At 27.3% G+C, this 22359-nt stretch overlaps 1 protein-coding gene across 5 annotated transcripts in view; it reads right to left on the reverse strand.

The window, feature by feature from the left end:
- Nucleotides 1-22359, reverse strand: part of Hasp (Hig-anchoring scaffold protein) — a 502258-nt gene that overhangs the window by 57436 nt on the left and 422463 nt on the right. For 4 of the 5 annotated variants that reach the window (XM_075381941.1, XM_075381932.1, XM_075381913.1 and 1 more), the window contains exons 8-10: nt 17782-17961; nt 10995-11210; nt 227-400 (exon numbers count right to left, since the gene is read on the reverse strand). In XM_075381941.1, the coding sequence (XP_075238056.1) occupies nt 227-400; nt 10995-11210; nt 17782-17961 (570 nt within the window). Of the gene's footprint in view, nt 1-226; nt 401-8806; nt 9242-10994; nt 11211-17781; nt 17962-22359 lie in introns of those variants that run through there. The other variant, XM_075381951.1, reaches the window with a different exon arrangement.

A 22359-nucleotide genomic window follows, 5' to 3' on the forward strand; every position in this document is an offset into this window, starting at 1 on the left:
ACACACACACAATGTTAAACAAAAGTATTTGTATCAAAGCATGGTCATGCTTAGAAAAAATTAGAAATGTTAAAACACTCTCTTTCAGATTAATGAAGTTCAAGATTTTTTAAAAATAATTTGAAAGGTAGTTTTTTTAATATAATTATATACATTTGCAATTATTTACTTATTTACATAATATGCAACTAATCCTACTCATATTCACAAAAAAAAAACTATTTACCTTCTTGACAGTATGGTGGATCACCAGTCCAGTTTCCAAACTGACACTCTGTAGTGCTAGATCCACGAAGCATGTATCCATCTTTGCATTTATACCTAGCTTTCATACCATGCTCTGTTTTTGGAGCAATCACCATTCCATTTCGTGGTGCCTTTGCCATGTATTTACAACGTGCTATTTCATGAGAAAAATATTTTAGCTATTAATTTTCAAGAATATTAAAATAAGAAGTAATAACAATTAATTTTAGTATGGTCTGGCAAAAATAATTTAGTGTAATAAATACAGATTGTAATAATATTTAAACTATAATATACAGGAAAATAATCAGCTAGCATTCAAAGAAATGTGTAGATAAGCTAGGAAGTGTATATAATCAAGACTACCATTTATGGAGGTTAAATCTAACATAAGATTTGCCTCATAATTTTTTAGTGTAGTGGAATGAAAAATCATATACGTAGTGGTTTGCTCAATAAAACAACAAAAATTTAGATTTTCACAGGTGTGAAAAAAATTAGTTTATCTGTCTTTTTCTGTTTTAGTAATGTAAGTTCATATCACTCAAAACAGATTAAAGTATTTTGATAAAAATGTTTGTTGTTATTCACTTTGAGATCCTCTAATAAACAAATAAGCACAATGATTTAAGTTTTATATTTCAAATTAGCAGTTACACTACAATTAATATCTATACCAGTAATTATTAATATCTGTACTTGCTAGTTTAGTAAAATAATATTTTTTTGCATAAATGTTAACCATTTTATTGTGACGATGTATTTCATTTTATTCATTCAACTTCAATTTCATACAGAGTTATGGTGAAAAATAATTCAGTCAGTCAGAAAATACAATTTTGTGTTATATTTAATCTTTTCACTCAAAATTGTTTTAATGAAATTGGAAAGAGCTTAATATTATTGGCTAATATTAGTAATATGAAGTTGCTAATTAATGTTAAAATAATAGTGTTTTCAAAAAGAAGCCTAAATACATTATTCATATCTGCTGGCAACATGCTTAGCAATTATAATCAATTTGATGTCCTCAATCACCTGAATACCCAAAATTAAAAAAATAAAGTTGAACTTTATTTGTAACAGAGAATTAAAACATGTGTAATTATTTTGAAAGAATTTCAAATCACCACTTTACTACAAATTTAAAAAAAATCACAATACTCAACTTGGTGTTGTTGACAGCATGCACTAAATCATCACTGATCCCAGATCACTACCTGTAACGCAGGAAACTGTGCACATTCTCCATTGACCTGTCTGGACCATTTTCCTGCTTTGTTAATATTCCATTCAATCAAAACAATTGTCCAATACTCTTTATTTGAACAATACTGTAAAATTTCATCATTAATTATCTAAATGTAGTGAAATTTTCTACGCACCATGCATTAAAACAATGGATAATAAACTGCATTTCAGTCAATAGGTGTGTTCCCTGGTCAACTTCACCATTCTAAATGCACCCAATGTTAGGAAGGCGGGAGAAAATACAGTACATAGAAAAAATTCCAAGCTTATCAGTTTTATATTCAGTACTTTGAATAAAAAAAATTCATTAATCATTTTCAAACACTACTCAAAATATGTAAAAGTGTCTTAAAAATATTTTGTTGTCCTATAATGGGTTAATGATTTACTAAGGTATAAGAAAAACACATAATATAAACTTTTATTATAATAAATTAATTGTTTACTATATATTTACATATATATGAAATCAATCTTTTTAAAATTCATATTATTCCTCGGTATTGTTAAATTATATTTAAATTCTATTAAAATAAACAACCTAGTCAAAATATTGAGATAAGACATATTTTACCTTAATTTTTCCATGAAAGTATTTTCACAGGATCCCACAATCTGTCAAGAGTGAAATAATTCTGTTATTGCATAACAAAAATTTTAAAATAAAAATACTAAAATACTAATTTTGTTTGTAATATTTCTAAATTCATATTAATATCAGAAATAGACTGTTTATTAGATGATCTGCCATATTAGATTACCCTAATTTATTGTTTTGTAATTTCTATAATGTTCAAGAAATCTAGTTTTAATAGATCTATTTGTTTTTCCTATATAAAAACAATCTCAATCACATTTCATTTTATAAAATTTATACAGATTTTTTTATTTTATTATTATTATTTTTTAGTCTTATAAACTGTTTTAAATATTTCTTTTTTGTAAGTTTCAGTAATGTTTTCAATGATATTATTAGTGTATAAATACTGTAAGTATATACCTTCACCACTCTTTTGTGTTTTATTATGTATTGTTAAAAGGTTATTTTTTTGTTTTTTGTTTTCTATAAATATTATGATAGTTTTTTTTTATAAATATTGTTATTTAAGGTTGTATCACATCCATTTTCAACTGCTATGTGTTATGATATTTATTTAGATTTTATTTGTTATTATGTGTGTATTTGATTACTGTATTAATCATATTTGTATAAGTAATAATTTTATGAGACCAAGGATGATTTGGTTTTTTATGAATTATTATATTATTATATGTAGGTTTTTTATATACTGATGTTTCAATTTGGTTTTCCTTGTTTATTTTGTTACTGATATCTAAAATAATGTAATACTTTGTGATTATCTATTTCAAATGTGAATTTTAATTTTCATTATAAGAAATTAATTTATTTAATATTATCAGATGTTCATTGTTTATTACCTGGTTATAATGAGAATATCATCAACATAATATGTCCATATTAAAACTTCATGTATATGAATGAGGCCATGCACTAATTTTCTCAAAATCTTGTAAATATATTTCTGACATAATTGTTAGTATAATTAGATTTTAAATCTAATTGGCTCCAACAAGCCAATAGTAGTGATTGCATTTATCTATACATACACCCAGACCTAGCAGCAGCTGCAAAAACTTGTTGAAATAAAATATTTTTTATTAAATTCAAAATAGTTTCATTGACATGTATTTCTTATAATAGTAATGATACCTTTAATAAATTTTGGATTTTCTTAATTACTGTTCATTTTTTATTAATTTTATGGTATGGCCTACAGGTATGTTAGAATATATGTTAGTTACGACATAACTAACCATTCTAGTGTCTTTATTTATATTTAAGCTATTTAATTTATTTACTAATTCATAAACCAGCATACAGACCTAATAACCATGTAATAAAATTGTTAAAAACACAAAAATAATAAAATAAACAATTTGTGTAGATTTTATAAAATTAAATGTAATGATTGTGATGATATTTATATATTAAAAAAATAATAAATCCCTAAAACTAATTTCTTGAACATCAAAGAAATTACTAAAATAATAAATTAGATTTATTTAATACGGAAGACTATCTAATAAATAATAAATGTTCTATTTCTTATATTAACTCAAATTTAGAAATATTAGAAATTAATAAAGATGATATCAAATTAAATATTTTAAAAAAACATTTCTTATATAAATACAAACAAAATTTGATAAACCATCAGATGGTGTTTGCGAAGAAAATTTATAAAAACGACAATATATTGCAGCACTTGCTATAAATTAATAAATAACTTTCATTATTTTAGTATTTTTATTATGCAATAATGGAATTATTTCAATCTTGACTGAAAATGCAGGATATTGCAAAAGTACTTTCATGGAAAAATTAAGGTACTTCTTAAATTCTATAATTTAGTATATATATATATATGTTACATATATTTGTAGTTGGATATATATACCAATTCTGTCTAGACAGCAAAATTTGCATTCAGCCATAATAGCTACAGAATTTTAAAACAGAAACATTTTCAAAATTCTCAAATTACAAAAACAATCTATTTTAATGTAATTATGTAATTAAATACCAACTAAAGTTGTGGGATTCCACAACCCTAAATTATTTCTTTATTTCCTTCTGCAGAATGTTTAACCTAAAAATAATGCCAATGTACTTCAAAGCCCTACAAAGAAAGAAGAAAATGTGGGTCTTCCCAAACTCTAAAACAGAATACCAAATTGACCAGAGTGATAATTAGAAATCGAAAGGAAATTCTAAATATCTTAATAAAAAGAGTAATCAACATGGATTCAATCACTATTTTTTTGTAAATAAAAGTTAAATTCAAACCAAATAGACCAAAATGAGAACACCAAGAAAACCCAAAAACGTTACAGAAACATTAGGTATAATCAAGAAAATTATGTGGAATAACTGAGCAAACAAAATTAAGACAAAGATTGGAACAAAATTAAAGAAATCTTTACCAAGCAACAAAAAGAATAGCAGAACTAATAAAGAAACAAAGATACAGATGGTCAACGGAAAATGTGACAAGGCATTGGAGAAAAGAGCAGCAGCGTGGAAACTCTGCCACTCCAACAAAACAGAGGACAGATGCAAAAAATTTAGGAACCAAAGGAAGGAAACAGCAAAAACAATATGATAAACCAAGTGGAAATATGACAAGACACAAGTGGAAAAAATAGAGAAAAACTTCAAGATACATAACACTAGGGACTTGTGTAAGATCTTCAAGGAAACTAAGAGGATACCAGCCAGCAAGTTAATGCTTAAGGAAAGGGGACAGAAAACTGATAATCAACAACAGGAAAAACTGTGAAATAATACTGGATTATTTCCACTCAACTTTAACGAACCTAAGAAATGACTTAAATTCAAAACAAACAAGAACCCCAACGTAGAATCAGAACCACCCACAGATGAACTCCATTCATCATAAAAACATTAAAAAACAACCAAGCACCAGGAGAAGATGCTAAAATATGGAGAAAAACTATTGTGAAGAAAATACACTAGATCTGCAAGGAGATATCAAAGATGAAGATACAAGATGACTAAAAATGTCCACTTAACCTTCCACTGCACAAGAAAGGAAATCAAACAGGCACCAACAACTATACAGGAATATTATTACTTCTCCCTGTAACCTACAAAATCCTATTCAAAGCCCTGTTATACAGAGTCAATGAACAAGCAGATCATCTAATAGGAGAATATCAAGGAGGATTCAGAAAGGACAGATCTTGTGCAGAACAAATTTTCAGCCTCAAAAGCATCTTGACTCCGAGCACTAAGATGCATCAACACCATAGTCAAGTTCATAGATTTCAAAAAAGCGTTGACTCCATTGACAGACAATTGTACTTTAAAATACTAAAAGAGTTTGGCATCAACAAGAAAGCAAGAACTCTAAAACAAACAAACCCTAACCAACACTACCTCCAAACTTAATTCCTCAGAGAAATATTGAAACTATTTGAAATAAAAACAGGAGTGAGACACAGCGATTAGCTATCACCCATTCTATTCAACCTAATTCCAGAAAAATAATAAGATGGAAACAAGAACTGGAAAAAGAAGACATTAAAGGGATGCAATTAGGAAAAAGGAAAGACTATCTGGTAATAGAGTGTTTAGAGTTCCAAAGGATATCGCCTTACTATTATAGAACAAGAAGGAAGCACAAGTAACGATCAAAAAATTGAAAGAAATTGCTAGAAAAACTGGCCTACAAATCTCTTATGAAAAACAGAATACATCAAAACTAAATACCAAAAGAAAAATACTTGAAGAAAGACGCACAAAATTCTATGGACACCTCAAAAGAATGAACGATGACAGACTGACCAAAAGGATCTTCAACTAACTTATACAGATGAAAGCAACAATCAACTGGGTTAAAGAAACGCAAAAGACCTGGAGGAAATGAAGTCACAATACAAGATAAAGATGAATTCAGGAAAATAAACTACAGATTTAAGAACTTCAAAGAAAAGATCACAAATCAAGGATAGTCAAAAAGTGGACTGACAAACAGGAGGAATTATAAAGAAAAAATGAAAAAGGTCTGGGAAGCACAAAAGAACAAACTGAACATCAAGAAACGAGTTCCCCGCAATTAAAAGAAGACCAATAGAAATACAAATGGCTCTCATAAATGTCTACTATTTATTATATATATATATATAATTTTTTTTTTCTTTTGGTGAATAAATTTAATCAAAATAGAACTGTGAAATGTAAAACATATGTATATTAATAAAATATGTTTTTAACTATAAATTAACAGATATGAAGTTGTTTTTATTTTTGAGAACTACTAAAAAAGAAAATAAAGTAAAATTTAAAAATATTATTTGTATCAAATAAGGCTGAATATAGCAAAAGTTCTCAGTTTGTGCTACGTAATAACAAAGTGAATATGACCAAGCTATCTGTCTGATGCTGGGTAAAGAAGTGAGTCTAGTTAGCCCAAATCCAGTTTCAAACGATAGTATGAAACAGTATAGCAAACTACAACAGATTTTGTGTGCGTATGTGCATATGTGTGTAAATGTGTGTGGGTATACACATTACAACCACCCACTGTTAGATGAGTGGGTAAAATACAGTATATAGAAAAAAAATCAACCAATCACTTTTATATTCAGTGCTCTGCATAACAAAACTTCAGTTAATTGTTTTCATGCACTACTCCTGATGTTGTAAGCAATATGTTGAATAAAAACAATACCATTGTTTTAAACATTTTATGATGAATTTTCATGTCAACTGATTCAGTGTGACAAGTCAAATGCATCTGATTATAACACAATAATTTGAAACACACTGAACTGTTAAACATCATTAAATAATGATACTGTTTAATTTAATATTATATTTCTACATTCCCTCTATTGGTAATCAGTGCCAATCCCTTACAATTATCAAACATTTTATATCCTGCATTCTCAATTAAATATCTGTTATAAAAATTTCAATGTACTCATGATTTTATTGATTCAAAGACCAGTTCTCAATAAAAATTAATCTGTAAATTGATAATTGAACCATTTTTATTTCTCTGTGCATATATTTTTATAATTTTTTTAACTTAATAAGTTGGATTTTGGACAGATGCTCCTCTTTAAACCACTAGAAAATGCCCCTTGTTTTCCTAATGGCAGAAAATTTCTTAAATATTTGGCATAACTTGATTTTAGATAAATTCTTTAGCATCAAATAGTTTTTAAATAAATTACTGTAAACAATAATGATACAGAAGGAAGTTCTTTAAAAAAAGTTGTTATTTAGTAGATGTTAATGGTAGTTGTTTTTTCATGAATTAAACTAAAATTTCAGTTTCATATGATCTTCCATCTGAATTTTTTTTTACAAAATTTCACTATTTCTGTCAGTTACACTTTATTTAATACAGCTAAAAATGTTGTTTTCCTTTTTGTTTATCACTGCATATGAAAGAGAAGCACAACATATTTTAATCAAACTGAAAAGATGACTTGAATATAAAAATACCATAGAATATTCAATACTGACCTTTATAATTTTTGACTATAATGTACAAAGACAATAAGGGCTGTACTTAATAACTGGGGTTGTACCCCATTAGAGTCTTTGGAGATCACTTTATGACTCCTTACTTATTCTTTTGTATGTTGATGCTTACATCTTTTTCATAAACTTTTAACTTTTTTTGGGGTTTTTTCTTTTATTTTCAGTAATAGTTAAACTAGTTTTGACGTAACTGTGGTATACCAAGTTTAGTATTTTTGTATTCAGACTATAATGATCTTTCTGAAAGTTTGACCATTAATGTAAAGAAGTAGTTTTCGCCAAAAAAAAATTGGTTGCTGCAAAAATAATATAAACTGGAAAAGATTTTCACTGCGAAGGGCAAAATAAAATATAAGATAATAATTTTAGGTTCATAAGGTGAAAATAATTAAAACAAATCAAATAATCTAAATAAGCATTAATTTAATTATTTTTGAACATTTCATAAACATCAAAATTCATAACTATAAACAATAAAGTGTTGAAATAAGGTGCAGAAGTTAATAACTCTGACAAGAGAGCATGATGGAAACGCTTTGTAAAATGTTATTTTTATTTTATTATAATCTTGATTGAAGCGCACATATGATATTTTATTGCACTTTGGTTTTTTAATTTTTTTTACTTCATTGTTTATCTAGTTTTTTTATTCATTTTTTTTACAACTTATATAGTGGTCTAAAAGATATCATCTTGAAACATAATGATGTTAATGTGATTAAACTTTATTAGTATTGTTAAAAATGTTTTACTAATGTAATTCCAAACGGCCTGTAGAAAAAGATATGAAGGTGCAATTTTATTATAGTTTTCAACATGATACATTTGAAGGATTCAGCTAAGCAGAATCCTAAGAAGCTTGCAATACAGGAAAAAAAAAAGAAGTAAAATGGAAAGTACAAAATGGCAAAATAGAACTGTTTAGTTATTCATCTACGTAAGATATAATAATCAATGCTATATTATGCTTTTAGTAAACCTGAGTTTTTTGTCACTAAAGAACAAAAATTGTGTGTTTTATTCATGACATATAAGGTGTATGTGCCAGAACCACTTTGGCATAGCCCAAAGGTGCTTTGACCTTGTAAATAATTTAATAAAATCAAGTGCTAAAATAAAATGAATAATATTTCACATATGTTAACAATATATTTACTTAAGCCATTTTCTTCTACAAGAAAATCTGAACCAATTACAAAGACTTTTTTATGGTTTTTTCTGTGGAGGTACAAACTCGCAGATTTCAAATTTGTTTTAAATGTACAAGGCACATTCATGGTTGATACAGTCTCCTCTTACTGAAAATGACTGCCAATTGAAGAAATGATGCCACTGATGTTCAGTTCATAATACCAGTATTCACATCCATCAACTCTTAATTACAAGGCCCAGACCATGCAGTACATTGTTCGTCTTGAACTTGAATGATAAACAACTTCTCAATATCAGTTGCACTTTTATTTATGAAATATGGTTGTCTTGAATGTACAACCAGTAAATTGTATATACCCAAATCATTAAAAATCTAAGTTGAGTAAAAAATAATTCAGAATTCTCCATTCAAGAAGTTTGGTTGGTAAGAATGGTAATTGTGGTCTTCAGAATCCTATTGAGTACAAAGTATCAGTGGAGACATTAATGTTAATTCTGAAAAATAATCATAAAAGAGATAATTCTGTAAATAATACTTCTTCTTTACATATAATGATACATAATAAATTAGCATAATATTAACAATCATTAAAACTAACCTAAATGTAATGGTCAGCTTTGCATAGCAATCACAAGAAATTTATAATTACTCATAACATTTTATAAATTTTTATTTACCTTTAAGGAAAAAGACAAAAAAAAGGAAATTTTGTAATTTATTTACAAACAAAAAGATTTATATAAATGGATATGTATTAAAAGAATAAACATTTTGATTGTATAGGCTATAAAATTAATTCCTTTTTAACTGTAAGAAAGATTTCTGTGTTGTTTATAATAAATTATGTTACATAAATATTTATAAAAAGAAAAATTATCTATCACATGTTGGTTTAGAAGACATCTTGGTTCTATTATATATAAACTGAGATCTCATAAAAAACAAGACCCACATGTGAGCACACAAAATGCTATTCCTTAAAACTTACAAAAATAGTATTCAAGGAACTAGACTTAACTAGATCAATTTTTACATTTTTCAAGTTACAGGGTGAAACTACTTTTTTTTAAGAATTATTTTAAAGCAGACTTATGGTTCTTGCAATGATTAAATTTGTATTCCATCCAAAAGTGTAAAATTTTATTTTTAGTATCTAAAAATTATTAATATTTTTAGAAATTAGTGAAAAATTACCTATATATTGTAGTTTATTCATAATCATCATAATGATTTTTTAAAAATTAGAAATTTTCTGAGATTTAATTTAACTGTACAAAATGTTTGAGTGTTTTAAAAATTAAACTTATTTATATAGATGTTATGACTTTTTTAATAATTTTAGAGATAAATTGTTTAAAATAACAAAAAAGTGAAAATTTATACCCTGGTAACATATCAAGATCAAAAGCATATATCAAATGAAGAATACAGTAGTATTTCTGAGTAAACAATTATCTCTAAACTTTAGAAAGCTCAAACAGCATCATATTAATATTTGGCTCTTGAGAAAGAAAATTAACTTCAAAAATGTTAAAATTTAATTTTAAATGTTAACTTTAATATTATTAAAAACCACTAAATAAGTTTCTTTAAATCTAAATATATAGTTATATACAGAACATAATATACTTACCTTTTTCATCTTGAGATTAATATGTCATCGGGAAGCTTTCCCATTTTTCTAAGTCCTGAAAGAATTGGATTTCTGGTATCACGATTACCATGACTCTACTTATATTTTTTTCAGTATTATCTGACATTGCAGTTCTATCAAGTAGTTAAAAAATTTCACACTATAATGCAAAAAGAAGTAATGAGCTGTATGGACTGTGTACAAATTGAATGATAGTGGAAAATAGTCTGTGGGGGATGTGATTTAACTTGGCATACAGTATTAACGCTGAATATGTTCAACTGAAATATTTTTGTTTTATATAATTTTTAAAAAGAAATAAAATATTTCCTCTGTTTTTAATTATGATTGATATTAAATAAATGCCAATCACAACAAAGCAAATTAATGTAAATTTACTGAGAAACAACACTATAAATTTTATTGAGAAAAAAGGGCAAATAAAAAATCATTGAAAAAGTCTAACTCTTTATTAAATTAAAACAATATGCATGATTACACTGAAGTACAACATGAAAAAAGATTCTTTATTCTAGTTTTGTTGATGATATACCTAACATAATTATACTGTTGCCTCCACTCTTAAATAAAATGCCTGAATTACTATTAATTACCTGGTTGGCAGCGTGGAATATGGGACCATGTTCCATTGTTACAAGTTATTGGTGTATTATTAAATGCAGGTTCATATCGATCTTCACATTCCAGTGAGAGATGATCACCATGAGATACCATTACAGAATCACCAGATGATCCTGCAGTAATATTAGGTCGTGTGGCATTTGAAACAATCACTTTTCCTTGAGAAACTTGAGGCACAACACAAGGAGCTAGAAAATTGACAGAAAATTTACTTACTTTTCTGTACTAATCACAAAAATACAACAAATGAGTTAAAAAAAATTAAATTATTAGATGCTACATGCTATTTAAAAATTTATGTGTCATGAAGTACAGTTAAGTTTTATTTTAGAATACAGCCATTTATTTATCCACCATCAGATTATCATAATAAAAATAAATAAATGTTAGAAAAATGTTAAGTTGTACAAAAACCATATTTCATTTTTATTCTGTATCAACCCACACAAACAGTGAGGAATAAAAATTGCTGAAAAAATAAAAATTGTTCTCACCAAGTTTTAAGTACTCTCAGTTCTAAAACGTGAATCTTAGAACTTTCATTTAATGTTATTGTTGATGTATCTTAGTTTAAATATATAAATTTCTTAGGTTAGCTGATTAATTTATAATATGATAATGCTGGTATGAAATATTGCACATTGTAAAATAATGAAAATAGATTCAGTAATTTATCAGATGGGGTAACAACCATAAACGAAGTAACGTTTTCATTTATTTTCTGAAATGTATGGGAGCATAATAATAAATATGGATTACTACTTCATAGAGATTACTGTATTATTAAATTGTTCTGTATAAGCAAATTATTTAAAATAATGGATGTATGATAAGTATAATTTAAAAATTTACATTACTATCAAGAAAATTTTTGGCGCTGAGTGATTTCTGATTAGTATTTCAAGCTACATTTTCAATAGAACAGATTTATCAATTTCAAGTGTTTCAGTAAAATTCAAAATGCAAGTTAAGTTGAGGACTGTAAATGAGTAACTTAACATGCTACAAAAATAATATTACAAATGGTAAATAAGGGATGTATTATTATAATGGTAAATGGTTTCCATTAAAAATTTAGGAAAGTGTAGGTAAGAAATAATGTTGTCTAAGACCCTGAGTCAGTACCCAAAATTCAATAGGTTCAATCAAAGTTATTGAAAAACGATTTATTAAAAAGAGGAGATTGGGGTTATTTTCCATTAGTCTTCCACCACTCTTGTTTTTCAGTGTTATTTCATTATCCTCTCCACACTATTATAACATTGTAAATACAATATCTGAAATGAAATGATAAGGATGACTACTAGTTTGGCAAACAAGAGTCGGTTTGTTTGTTTTTTATTTTATCTGCTGTACTGCACTTTCCTGTCCATTCTTGTCTTTGACTTGCTTTAATATAGAGTTACTTTCTGCAATATTTCAAGCATACAAACTTACAAGAGGAAAAAAAACACAAGTATTGGCTTTTTAAAAAATGCAGGTATTTTACTGAAAAGTAAATTACGTGCAAATAATCACAAAATGAGATTGAATCATTTCAGAAGATAATGAACTCTGGAGATGTAAAAAACATGGTTATTGTGTTGAAGCATCTGCGCCCAAATACATGGCTTCAAGAATCTAAACTAGGTATGAATAAAATAATTTTATTCATATATTCATGGAGTTTTGAAATGACAGCCATATCTTTCTGTGAATGAGAGCTATAAATAAATCATAATACCATTATTGACTGCAACAATTATTTAAGATAAGTGTGTGCCACCAAATTACTGACGGAAAACTGTCTGATTGGCAGTGATGGATTAACAGTGGAAACAGATGATTCACTTTTTGTAAGAAGGATGTCCAATGTAGAAAGGCTAATCAAAGAATAATAGGTTTTTAGAGGAATTTATTGGGGAACACTTGAGTATTTTTTATTTGCTGTGAAAGGCAGAAAAGATGACATACTACTGCCAAAAATTATGGAACATATAGCCCCAGGATCTATAATAATGTCTGATAACTGGGCAGCTTGTAATGGTATACATAACTTAAACAAAAGTTACAATCATTGTACAGTCAATCACTCTCAAAATTTTAGATCCTTTAACAGAGGCAAACATTCAAAAGAATGTAGGAGTTAGTGAGTTAGTGAAAAACAAAATGAAGTGTAAATGTGGTACAGCAAGAAGTTTATTTGATAAATATCTTTGTGAGTTTATGTGGCACAAAAGTTCCAGAAGTTGGTAAAACCCCATTTCAAGCAATACTGGAAGACATTGCTGCTTTTTGGCAAGTGTAATAATCTACAGCTTTATTTACTTTCAGTGTAATATTTTGTTAAGTTTTCAATAGGCCACTATATAAGGTGATAAAAGTATAATTTTTGTTTTCTTTCCATACTTCTGATAATTTTATTTAATTTAACTAAACTTGTTTGCACTGTATCATAAGTCATGTTACAATGTTTGTGTAAGTTGTGTAATAAATCAAAAATATGAGCGACATTGGGGGTAATTAATGGAAAGAGTTTAGAAGGTTGGGGAAAGGATAATGGAAACCATCTGAGATTGGAACTATATGTTTTATTGACTTAAAAAAACATTTAACAAAGGAAAAAATTTTGATACTTCATTAGCCTGAAAATTTTCTGTTCATACTCGTGTAAAGTCCTACGTACTGTTTAGAAGAAGAACAGAAGACTTATAAAATAACTGTACAAAAATTAAATAATATAAAAAATACTGTAAATGTAGAAAATATTAAGAGAGAATGGATTTTGGAAAGTGTGTAATATTAACAAAAATAATGAATGAATGATAAAATGAGAAAGATAGTATGATAGTGAGTGGTGAGAAAAGAGTGTGGATTAATTTTACAGTTCATATAGTTGTAAAAAGTGACTAAAACTTAAAAATGTTAAAATATTACTATTTCTTCTTTAGCAGTAAAGTGCGATCAGTAAAAGAGGAATATTAAATAAGGATAAACAATAAAAAGAGAAAAGTAATAAAAGTAAGCAATAATGAAGAAACAGTAATACAAATAAATGGAAAGAAAATAAAACAAATGAATTTAGTTAACTCGAAAGAAAATGGACTATTGAATGGAAAAGTGAGAATGAATTTAAGAAGAGAAATTACTATGGGCAAATAGGTTGGATGAAAACTTAAAGAAAAGATTTTGTAGTACTATGTTGAGTATGTCGAATATGTTGAATATATGATTCAAAAAAATGGATTCTGAGAGTCAAATCTGGAAGGGAAATTGAAGCTTTTGAAATATAAACATGGAGTAAAACTGAAAATGTAAAATGAGTTTGCAAAACAAATTGCAAAGTTCCACAAATGTGACCGAAGAAAAACAGATGTTACAGATTATTATTAAAAAGAAAACATTGGTTGGTCATGTAATTAGAGAGCATGCTTTAATTAGTGTTGTGGTAGAAGGGCAAGTAAGGGTGAGAGATGAGAAAAACAAAAACTAAATTAGAGGATTATCTAAAGAAGAACAGGCAATAAAAAATAATTAAAAGCTAGAGCAATCACAGAGAGGAGTGGATAAGATGAGATTGATGTACCACGGTATCACTCGTCCTCATTCATCCATTCAGAAAATATTATTACTTTCTGCTTGTAATACTAATCATTATTTCACTTTTTTAATGTATCTTTCAATATTTAGTTGAAGAGGTTAATAAAAGGAATAACACTTTGAAAATATTAAAGACTCACTTTATAAGTAACACTTCTTCCAAAACCTTTTGAAGCTAAATTATAAGAACCTCCTTCAGAAGAATATCTGGTAGCATCGTTATAAGGGTGTCTGCCTTAAAAAGATTAGGAAACTGGTTAAATTTATGGTTTAATAACATAACTGTTTTTGTGTTTGTTAGTTTAATATGTTTTTTCTTTTGTAGATTAGTTTTATTGGGTTTATAAGTTTCAAATATAAAATACTTTTGTTTGTTTACTTAATTATATATCTAAACTTTTTAGGATGGTACTACAAACAGTGTTATCAGACACTCCACTGAAGAAGGTGCTGATAATTAGCTCTGAAAGACATTTGAATGAATGAGATTCATTAATTTGAAAATTAATCATTTAATATTTTATTGTTTTTAAAATAATTTTATAAGAGTTCTTATTCTTAATATAAATAACCCTTTTGTTCCTGGAATGAACATCAGCAAGAAGGTAGATTTTAAATATTGGAAGTCCCTCATGTAAGGATATTAGCTATAAATAAGAAATCAAAAAAATATCTCTGAACCTATGAGACAAGGAATGAAGTGGTGCTCACTGCTAGGAGTGTACTCATTAAAAGTCAATTATCTATTAACAATACTATTTTGTAATGAGTGATAGCTGGCATTAAAAGTCTCATGTAGTAGAGAAGAATATTTAAAGACAGGGTGTGGAAAAACTTCAAATGACAATGACAGAAAATCCAAATGAAAATTTTGGTGATGTAATAATAAATAGAAAGGTAGGCCAGCCACCAAACTTAAACTGGTCAGTGTTTATAAGTCAGTAGATTCATGCAATTGCTTGCAAGATTAAAAAGAATATATCAGATTGGAACTTCAGATAAATTTTTAACTATTAGAGTGTTATAATAATTGAAAACCCTGTATAGATGGAAGACAGATGACTTCCAGGAATTAACAATGTAAGAAGCTAGTTTCAGAAGTAGTACAACCAAGAAAAAGTGGACAGTAATGATAAAATTTAACTTTACACACACTTTAAATTAAAACAGGTCAAAAAGCCTAACACTTGAAGTGATGTGACTTGTTTTTGTTTTAAAGTTCATTCTAAATTAAATCCATATCTAAATGACATTGTATACATGTCTTACAAGGATTTTAATTTTGTAATTATTTTTATTAGACTGACAGTATAAAAAATTTCTGATATATTGTTAAACTAACAAAAATCTAGACTTTGAAAGAATTAATATGGCTCCACGCCCCTTAATTTTTCTACTGCCTTTTTATTTATTTTATTTTATTTTTTTTTATTTTTTGAGTAACACCCATTGATATAAAATGTTTTGTAAGATATAAGAAAAACAGAAATAAAATAAAAAACTGTTTTCTGTTACTGATTTAATTTTTTACACATGTACTGTTAACCATTTTAAAAATGAAGGAAGATATTTTATAGTGAAACTAAATAATATATTATTTATTTTTTATCTTATACAATCATTAATTTAAATTTCTTGATATATCCAAACGCTGAACTAAAAGAATAGAAGAAGATTTTATATTACTCAAATATTAATGCATGATAAACCTAGGTAATGCTATATAAGTTTAACCTAGAGAAAATTCTTTCACTTGGAACTCAATAATTGGTTTGTCTAATGGCAAACTCTGGGACTTATGAATTGCTACTCTAAGCGGTAGGTGCAATAAAAGTTGTTTTTTGGAACAATTCAAAGATCGATTTTCCTATGTTTTCACCACAGAACGTATCAGTAAACAGCCTTTATTTTCATAACTCTCTCCATTGTTATCATCAAGTAATGTCAGAATCATTACAGGAAGTTGATTAGGAGAAGTATGTTTTCTTCATAAATTTCATCTTGTACATATCCAAGAGCATTATTCATTAAAACCATTTTTTTTCAAAGATTAATGCAAAACACAAGTCTACATCCGATTGACAAATGAATTATTGCTTCAAGTCCATTGCCTAAATCTGGTGAAGATTGTTCAGTTTTAGCACAGTTGTGTACATCTATGTAGGTTTTAAGAGTGTTATGTCTTGAGAACTCATAACACTGTTGCTAAAAATAATTTTCTTTGTTTTTTTAATTATTCCAACATAGTTTACTAATGCTACAAGATTTAAAACTAATATTTTGCTGTGCATTCTCAAATGATAAATAAGTTTTTCAAAAAAATCTTCATGATTGGACATTTTTTGTTGATTACTCAGAATCTCCTCATTCCAGTTCTAATTGTTATTTCTTGTGTACTATCTTTCAGCATACAAGTATATTCCCTATTGTTAAAATAAACTGTTTTACTTACTTTTCTTAATAAGCCACTACAAAAATACTAGAAAAATGCATTCACTACATTGATATAATTATTTTATGCCTTTCTCGATTATTATTTTGTAGTTCAAGTAACACAACAATTAAATGAATGTTTGTGTTTATTAAAACAATGACAAACACCGGTTATCTGTTTGGTCAACAATTGAAAGTGTGCCAGTTACCTCCCCATCTGCATTGTATCTTATTCAGTCTTGTGTGTTCATGATAATCAGTAGTATTCATTCAAATTGTTGAGATAACTGTGATTTGACTGTATAACATTCATTTCATTATTGTTTCCCAATAACAGAAATTCATTACCGATTTTGCAGTTACACAAGCATTATATTTTTGTAGATCTACACAATATTTTAAGCCTGCATTCAGTTTCTTATAGTTTTTAATAAAAACAGTCCAAAAAATATAGGTCAAAGGGCATTAAATAAGAACTCACATCACTCATGCAATAAAATGTATATAAAGATATTTTTGGTGAATAAATTAAATAGACCACAAAAATCATGTATCATCATGAGGCTGAAAAAGAAAATAGATACACATTAAACAAGAAAACAAGCTGCAGAAAATTAGAAAACAAGAAAAGAAAATTAGGAAAGAAAATCTCTCTCTAAAAATATACTCATTGATAATATCTTTGATGATAGCAAAATATTATTACAACAATGATTAGTGTATGCTTTTAAACATTACAAATCATACCAAGACAAAGAGGCAGTGGGTAACGCCATCTTCCATCAATTTGGCAGACAGTAGATGTGTTTCCTTCCAGCTTCATTCCTTCATGACAACGGAAAATAATACTTGCACCTAGACCAGTGCCAGCTTCAATATTTTCCAGCCATCCATTGTAGAGAAGACCAGGATGACCACAGTTTATTTCTACCGGATCAGGGTGTGCAGAGAAGATCAGAACGTGCATGTGTGTGAAAGAAAAAAGAAACACATAAAGTGTTAAAGTGAAAAATCTACAGTGAATAATTCAAATAAAACAAAAATAATATCATAAATTTAACAGCCAGAAATCATAAAAGATAAAAAGAAAAGAAACTAAAATTAGATGAAAATGGTGCAGAAGTATTAAAAAACAAAATCTTACCAGAATCAAAAAAATATTTACACAATTCACTGACCAGTAATCAATTATTATGCTAGAAATTAAATAAATACTAATTTCAATCACAGCAAACTGCAATTCCAAATATATTTTGTTTTAAATCTTGTGATAAATAAGATACCTGAGAAGTAAGATGTAATAATTACATTGAGAATAAAACATTAGCACATAAAGGAATGATGAAGAAAAGTATCAAATCAGGCAAATGACTGATAACTCCCAAAAAATGAAATAATCTTAAGGGAAATATTAATTTTTAAGATTTTTCAGTAAGAATGCCAGATTGCCTTATTATTAAATAACATGGTGTTGTTTATTTTGCATAGATGCAAATAATACACAAACTTTGCTTCCATGGTCCATTATGAAACAACATTAACCAATAGCTCCTTAAAGTTTTTTTTATCCATAATCTATGATTTGTAAATTTCCAAAGCTATATACTGAATTTCTTTTTTATTTTAGAAAGTGCCCAGCATCTGGCATAAGTACATAATTAAGACTGTAAGATGTTTAAGTGTTTTTAAAATATATACCAACTTTGGATTTCTACAAGATTTTAATGCCCATGCTTTAAATAACTACTGAAAGTAAATAAATGCAAATTGTTAAGATATATATTAACATACCAGAGTTTTTGCTTTTTCACATTTCATAAAATAAATTGACTCGTGCATTAATAATGTGACTGTGTAATATAAACCACTCTAAATAGTTTTACTATAATGTTGAACTATAATGTTCACCTTTCATCTCTTTTAGTATCTATACTAAATTTCAGCAGGACTCAACTAATAAAAGCTGAGGACTGCAGATTCTTCATTGCAATCAACATGTTAACCTTAAAATGATAATGCTATCTTAAAGTAGTGAATGATTACAAAAATGATTATTATGAAAGTACTTCAACTAACTATTATTTTATTAAAATTATATACTTTAGCTTACTTCTCTACAAAATCAGTACCAAAATTGAAGTATTTATCATAACAATGTGCTTCAAAATATTGCCATCATACTTCTTTGTTACCAATCCATTCAGCCATCTGAATTTATCATTTCTTTCAATTTGTCATCATTCATTATTTATCACCTTGTTTTGTTTAACATGTCAAACATTTAAATGCAGATTCCACTCATATTTGCTTATTGTCTTCCATTAATATGTACAATAGACAATATGTACGACTTAAAACTTGGTGAAAACAGGAAATTGCTCAAGAAATATCTTGAAAACTCTAAATCAAGAGATGGTGGCTTGAGTTTTTTAAATTTCAACTTAAATATTTTTCTTTAAGTTGTTGATAAGAGTCTTTGTGTTCATCATTTTTTCATAAAAAATTCAGATTATTGAACTGTTTGATCATTCATGAATCCTTGAAATTTTGTTTGACCAGAAACAAAAATTCTGCTTTTTAACAATTTGTGAGATCAAATATTGTTGTTCACATATTAAGTAGCAATATACTTTATGGATTAATTTTTTTCCAAAATGTAGGTAGTTTATATTATTACAAATAATAAATTGCTATACAATTTAAATTTGCTGGAGGTAAAAGCAAGATCTACAAGAAGGATATTGGCAGAGACTTTGATTAGATAAATTCAGTGAACTGCAGTTGTTGGGCATATTGGTAGGGCACATTAAACAAAATTAATGTTTTCAGTAGCCCAAGCTTGAACACTTCTTAATAGTCCACTCCAACTTCGGATGAAGAGGTTGGCAGCACAAACTGTTGTTGCTTTATAATCAGCTGATATAATTTTCTATTTCTTTTTTGTAAATATAGTTATTTTTGGTTATCTGTGTTTTTTATTAAGAAGAAATGGTTTTGAACAAAGAAGAAAGTATTTTTATTGTGGAAAATTATTTAATAACTAAATCTTTTGTTTTGTGCTAAGAAGGTTTTCAATTGCAGTTCCAGGGTAAAAATGTACCAAATAAATAATAAATTCATCATTTGATAAAGAAATATAGAGGGGCCGTTTGCAACCAGAGACATAGCCAGAAACATTCAGTACTTAATGACAAAACATTGGAAGGTGTTGTTGGGCATATTGGTAGGGCACATTAAACAAAATTAATGTTTTCAGTAGCCCAAGCTTGAACACTTCTTAATAGTCCACTCCAACTTCGGATGAAGAGGTTGGCAGCACAAACTGTTGTTGCTTTATAATCAGCTGATATAATTTTCTATTTCTTTTTTGTAAATATAGTTATTTTTGGTTATCTGTGTTTTTTATTAAGAAGAAATGGTTTTGAACAAAGAAGAAAGTATTTTTATTGTGGAAAATTATTTAATAACTAAATCTTTTGTTTTGTGCTAAGAAGGTTTTCAATTGCAGTTCCAGGGTAAAAATGTACCAAATAAATAATAAATTCATCATTTGATAAAGAAATATAGAGGGGCCGTTTGCAACCAGAGACATAGCCAGAAACATTCAGTACTTAATGACAAAACATTGGAAGGTGTTAGGGTAAGCTTTATAAACTCATCTAACAAATCATTAGGAAAACTTGTGCAGCAAAAAGGAATATCTCTCTATAGTGCTTTTAAAGCTACCTGGTCACTTAATTTAAAGCTATACCGAATTCATGTGTCACATGTATCACATTACTCCTAGTTGATTATGCTTCTGGGTTCCACTAATCAGTTTGTTCGAGAGATCATTAAAATGTTGGATAATATATTTTTTACAGATGAGGCTTAGTTTCATTTGATTTGTTACATTAATAGTTGGAATGATTGCTAACAGTTGGAGCTGGATTTCCAACAATCCTCACATCTTCCATTCATGACCTGTACACCCACAGAAAAATTGTGTGTGAGTGCAATTTCCAGGCAAAGAAAAATTGGCCCCATATTGTCGAAATAATTTCCTCCTTGGTGTAGTACCTCGGTTAGGTTTAATTATAAAACATTTGATTATTTGCTGGTTCAATTAATAAATAAAAAGTCCTACTGAATTACCATGTAAATTATTTGTTATAATAGTTTGATGATTTAATTCATTTATATGTATATGTATATGAATATATATATATATATATATATATATATTATATATATAAAAATATATAAATATTATATATTATATTATAATATTATAATATATATATATATATTATAATATTAAATATTATATATATAAATATATAATATATATATATATATATATATATATATATATATATTATATATATATACATGAATTAAAGATGTGCTGTAGCAAACAATATGAATCTTCATATTGTTGAAGACAATATGCCCGATTCTAATGTAGAGCTGGCTTATATAGTATAGATGGAACAGAGTGGACCACCAGGAGCTGTGTGTATCATACAGAGCCGAGTGAATCATGTGGTGCCAAATGAACTGTCAGGAGGTTTATCTCAACATACTGCTCGCCAAAATCATATGATTTTTTTAAAAATAATATTAAGATGAAATGTTACAATGTAATATGAAAATAAGGTTTGATTTGTTATCTCAATATGTCATACAACAATATGATTGTAAATGAATGAATTATACAATAAAGTCAATGAATATAATGGAAGATATAAATGTGAATTACAAATAGGTAAATTAAATTATAAATGTTTATACAATGTTTATGAGTATGCTAACAATCATATCATAAGAATATAAATTAAATAAATTACAATAGCAACAGTGTATAAATATCAAATTATGAGATACAAATTAAATGAAATTATAATAACAATAAAGTATGTAAAGTATAAGTAATAATAAATAATATACTCAATCATTAGAGATTGGTAACAGGCATAACTTATGCACAGGTCTTAGACCTCTGCCTGCCATGACAAACTGGACAGATTGAAAAGGATTTGTTTTAGATAGTGGTAGTACATCATTATAACCGGTGTAATTTTGTTCTTCGGAAGTTTTGAATGTGACCTTAAATCTTGATAAGGATTACATTTATTATTATGAAAAATATTATTATCATTTGTATTTTTAATATTGCTTTGATAATCAGGATTCTATTCTTGTGAATAAGGTAATGCAATTAAATTTATATTAATGTTAAGATTTGTTTTTGGTGCACACGATTTCCCTTGTTATAAATTGAAGGTTTTCGTTGGCATCTGTTAGTGTTTTGTAGTCACCTCTTTGTTTTTAGGGGTTATAAAA

This window comes from Lycorma delicatula, chromosome 1, assembly GCF_047948215.1.
Source record: "Lycorma delicatula isolate Av1 chromosome 1, ASM4794821v1, whole genome shotgun sequence".
In the NCBI taxonomy this organism is placed as follows: domain Eukaryota; kingdom Metazoa; phylum Arthropoda; class Insecta; order Hemiptera; family Fulgoridae; genus Lycorma; species Lycorma delicatula.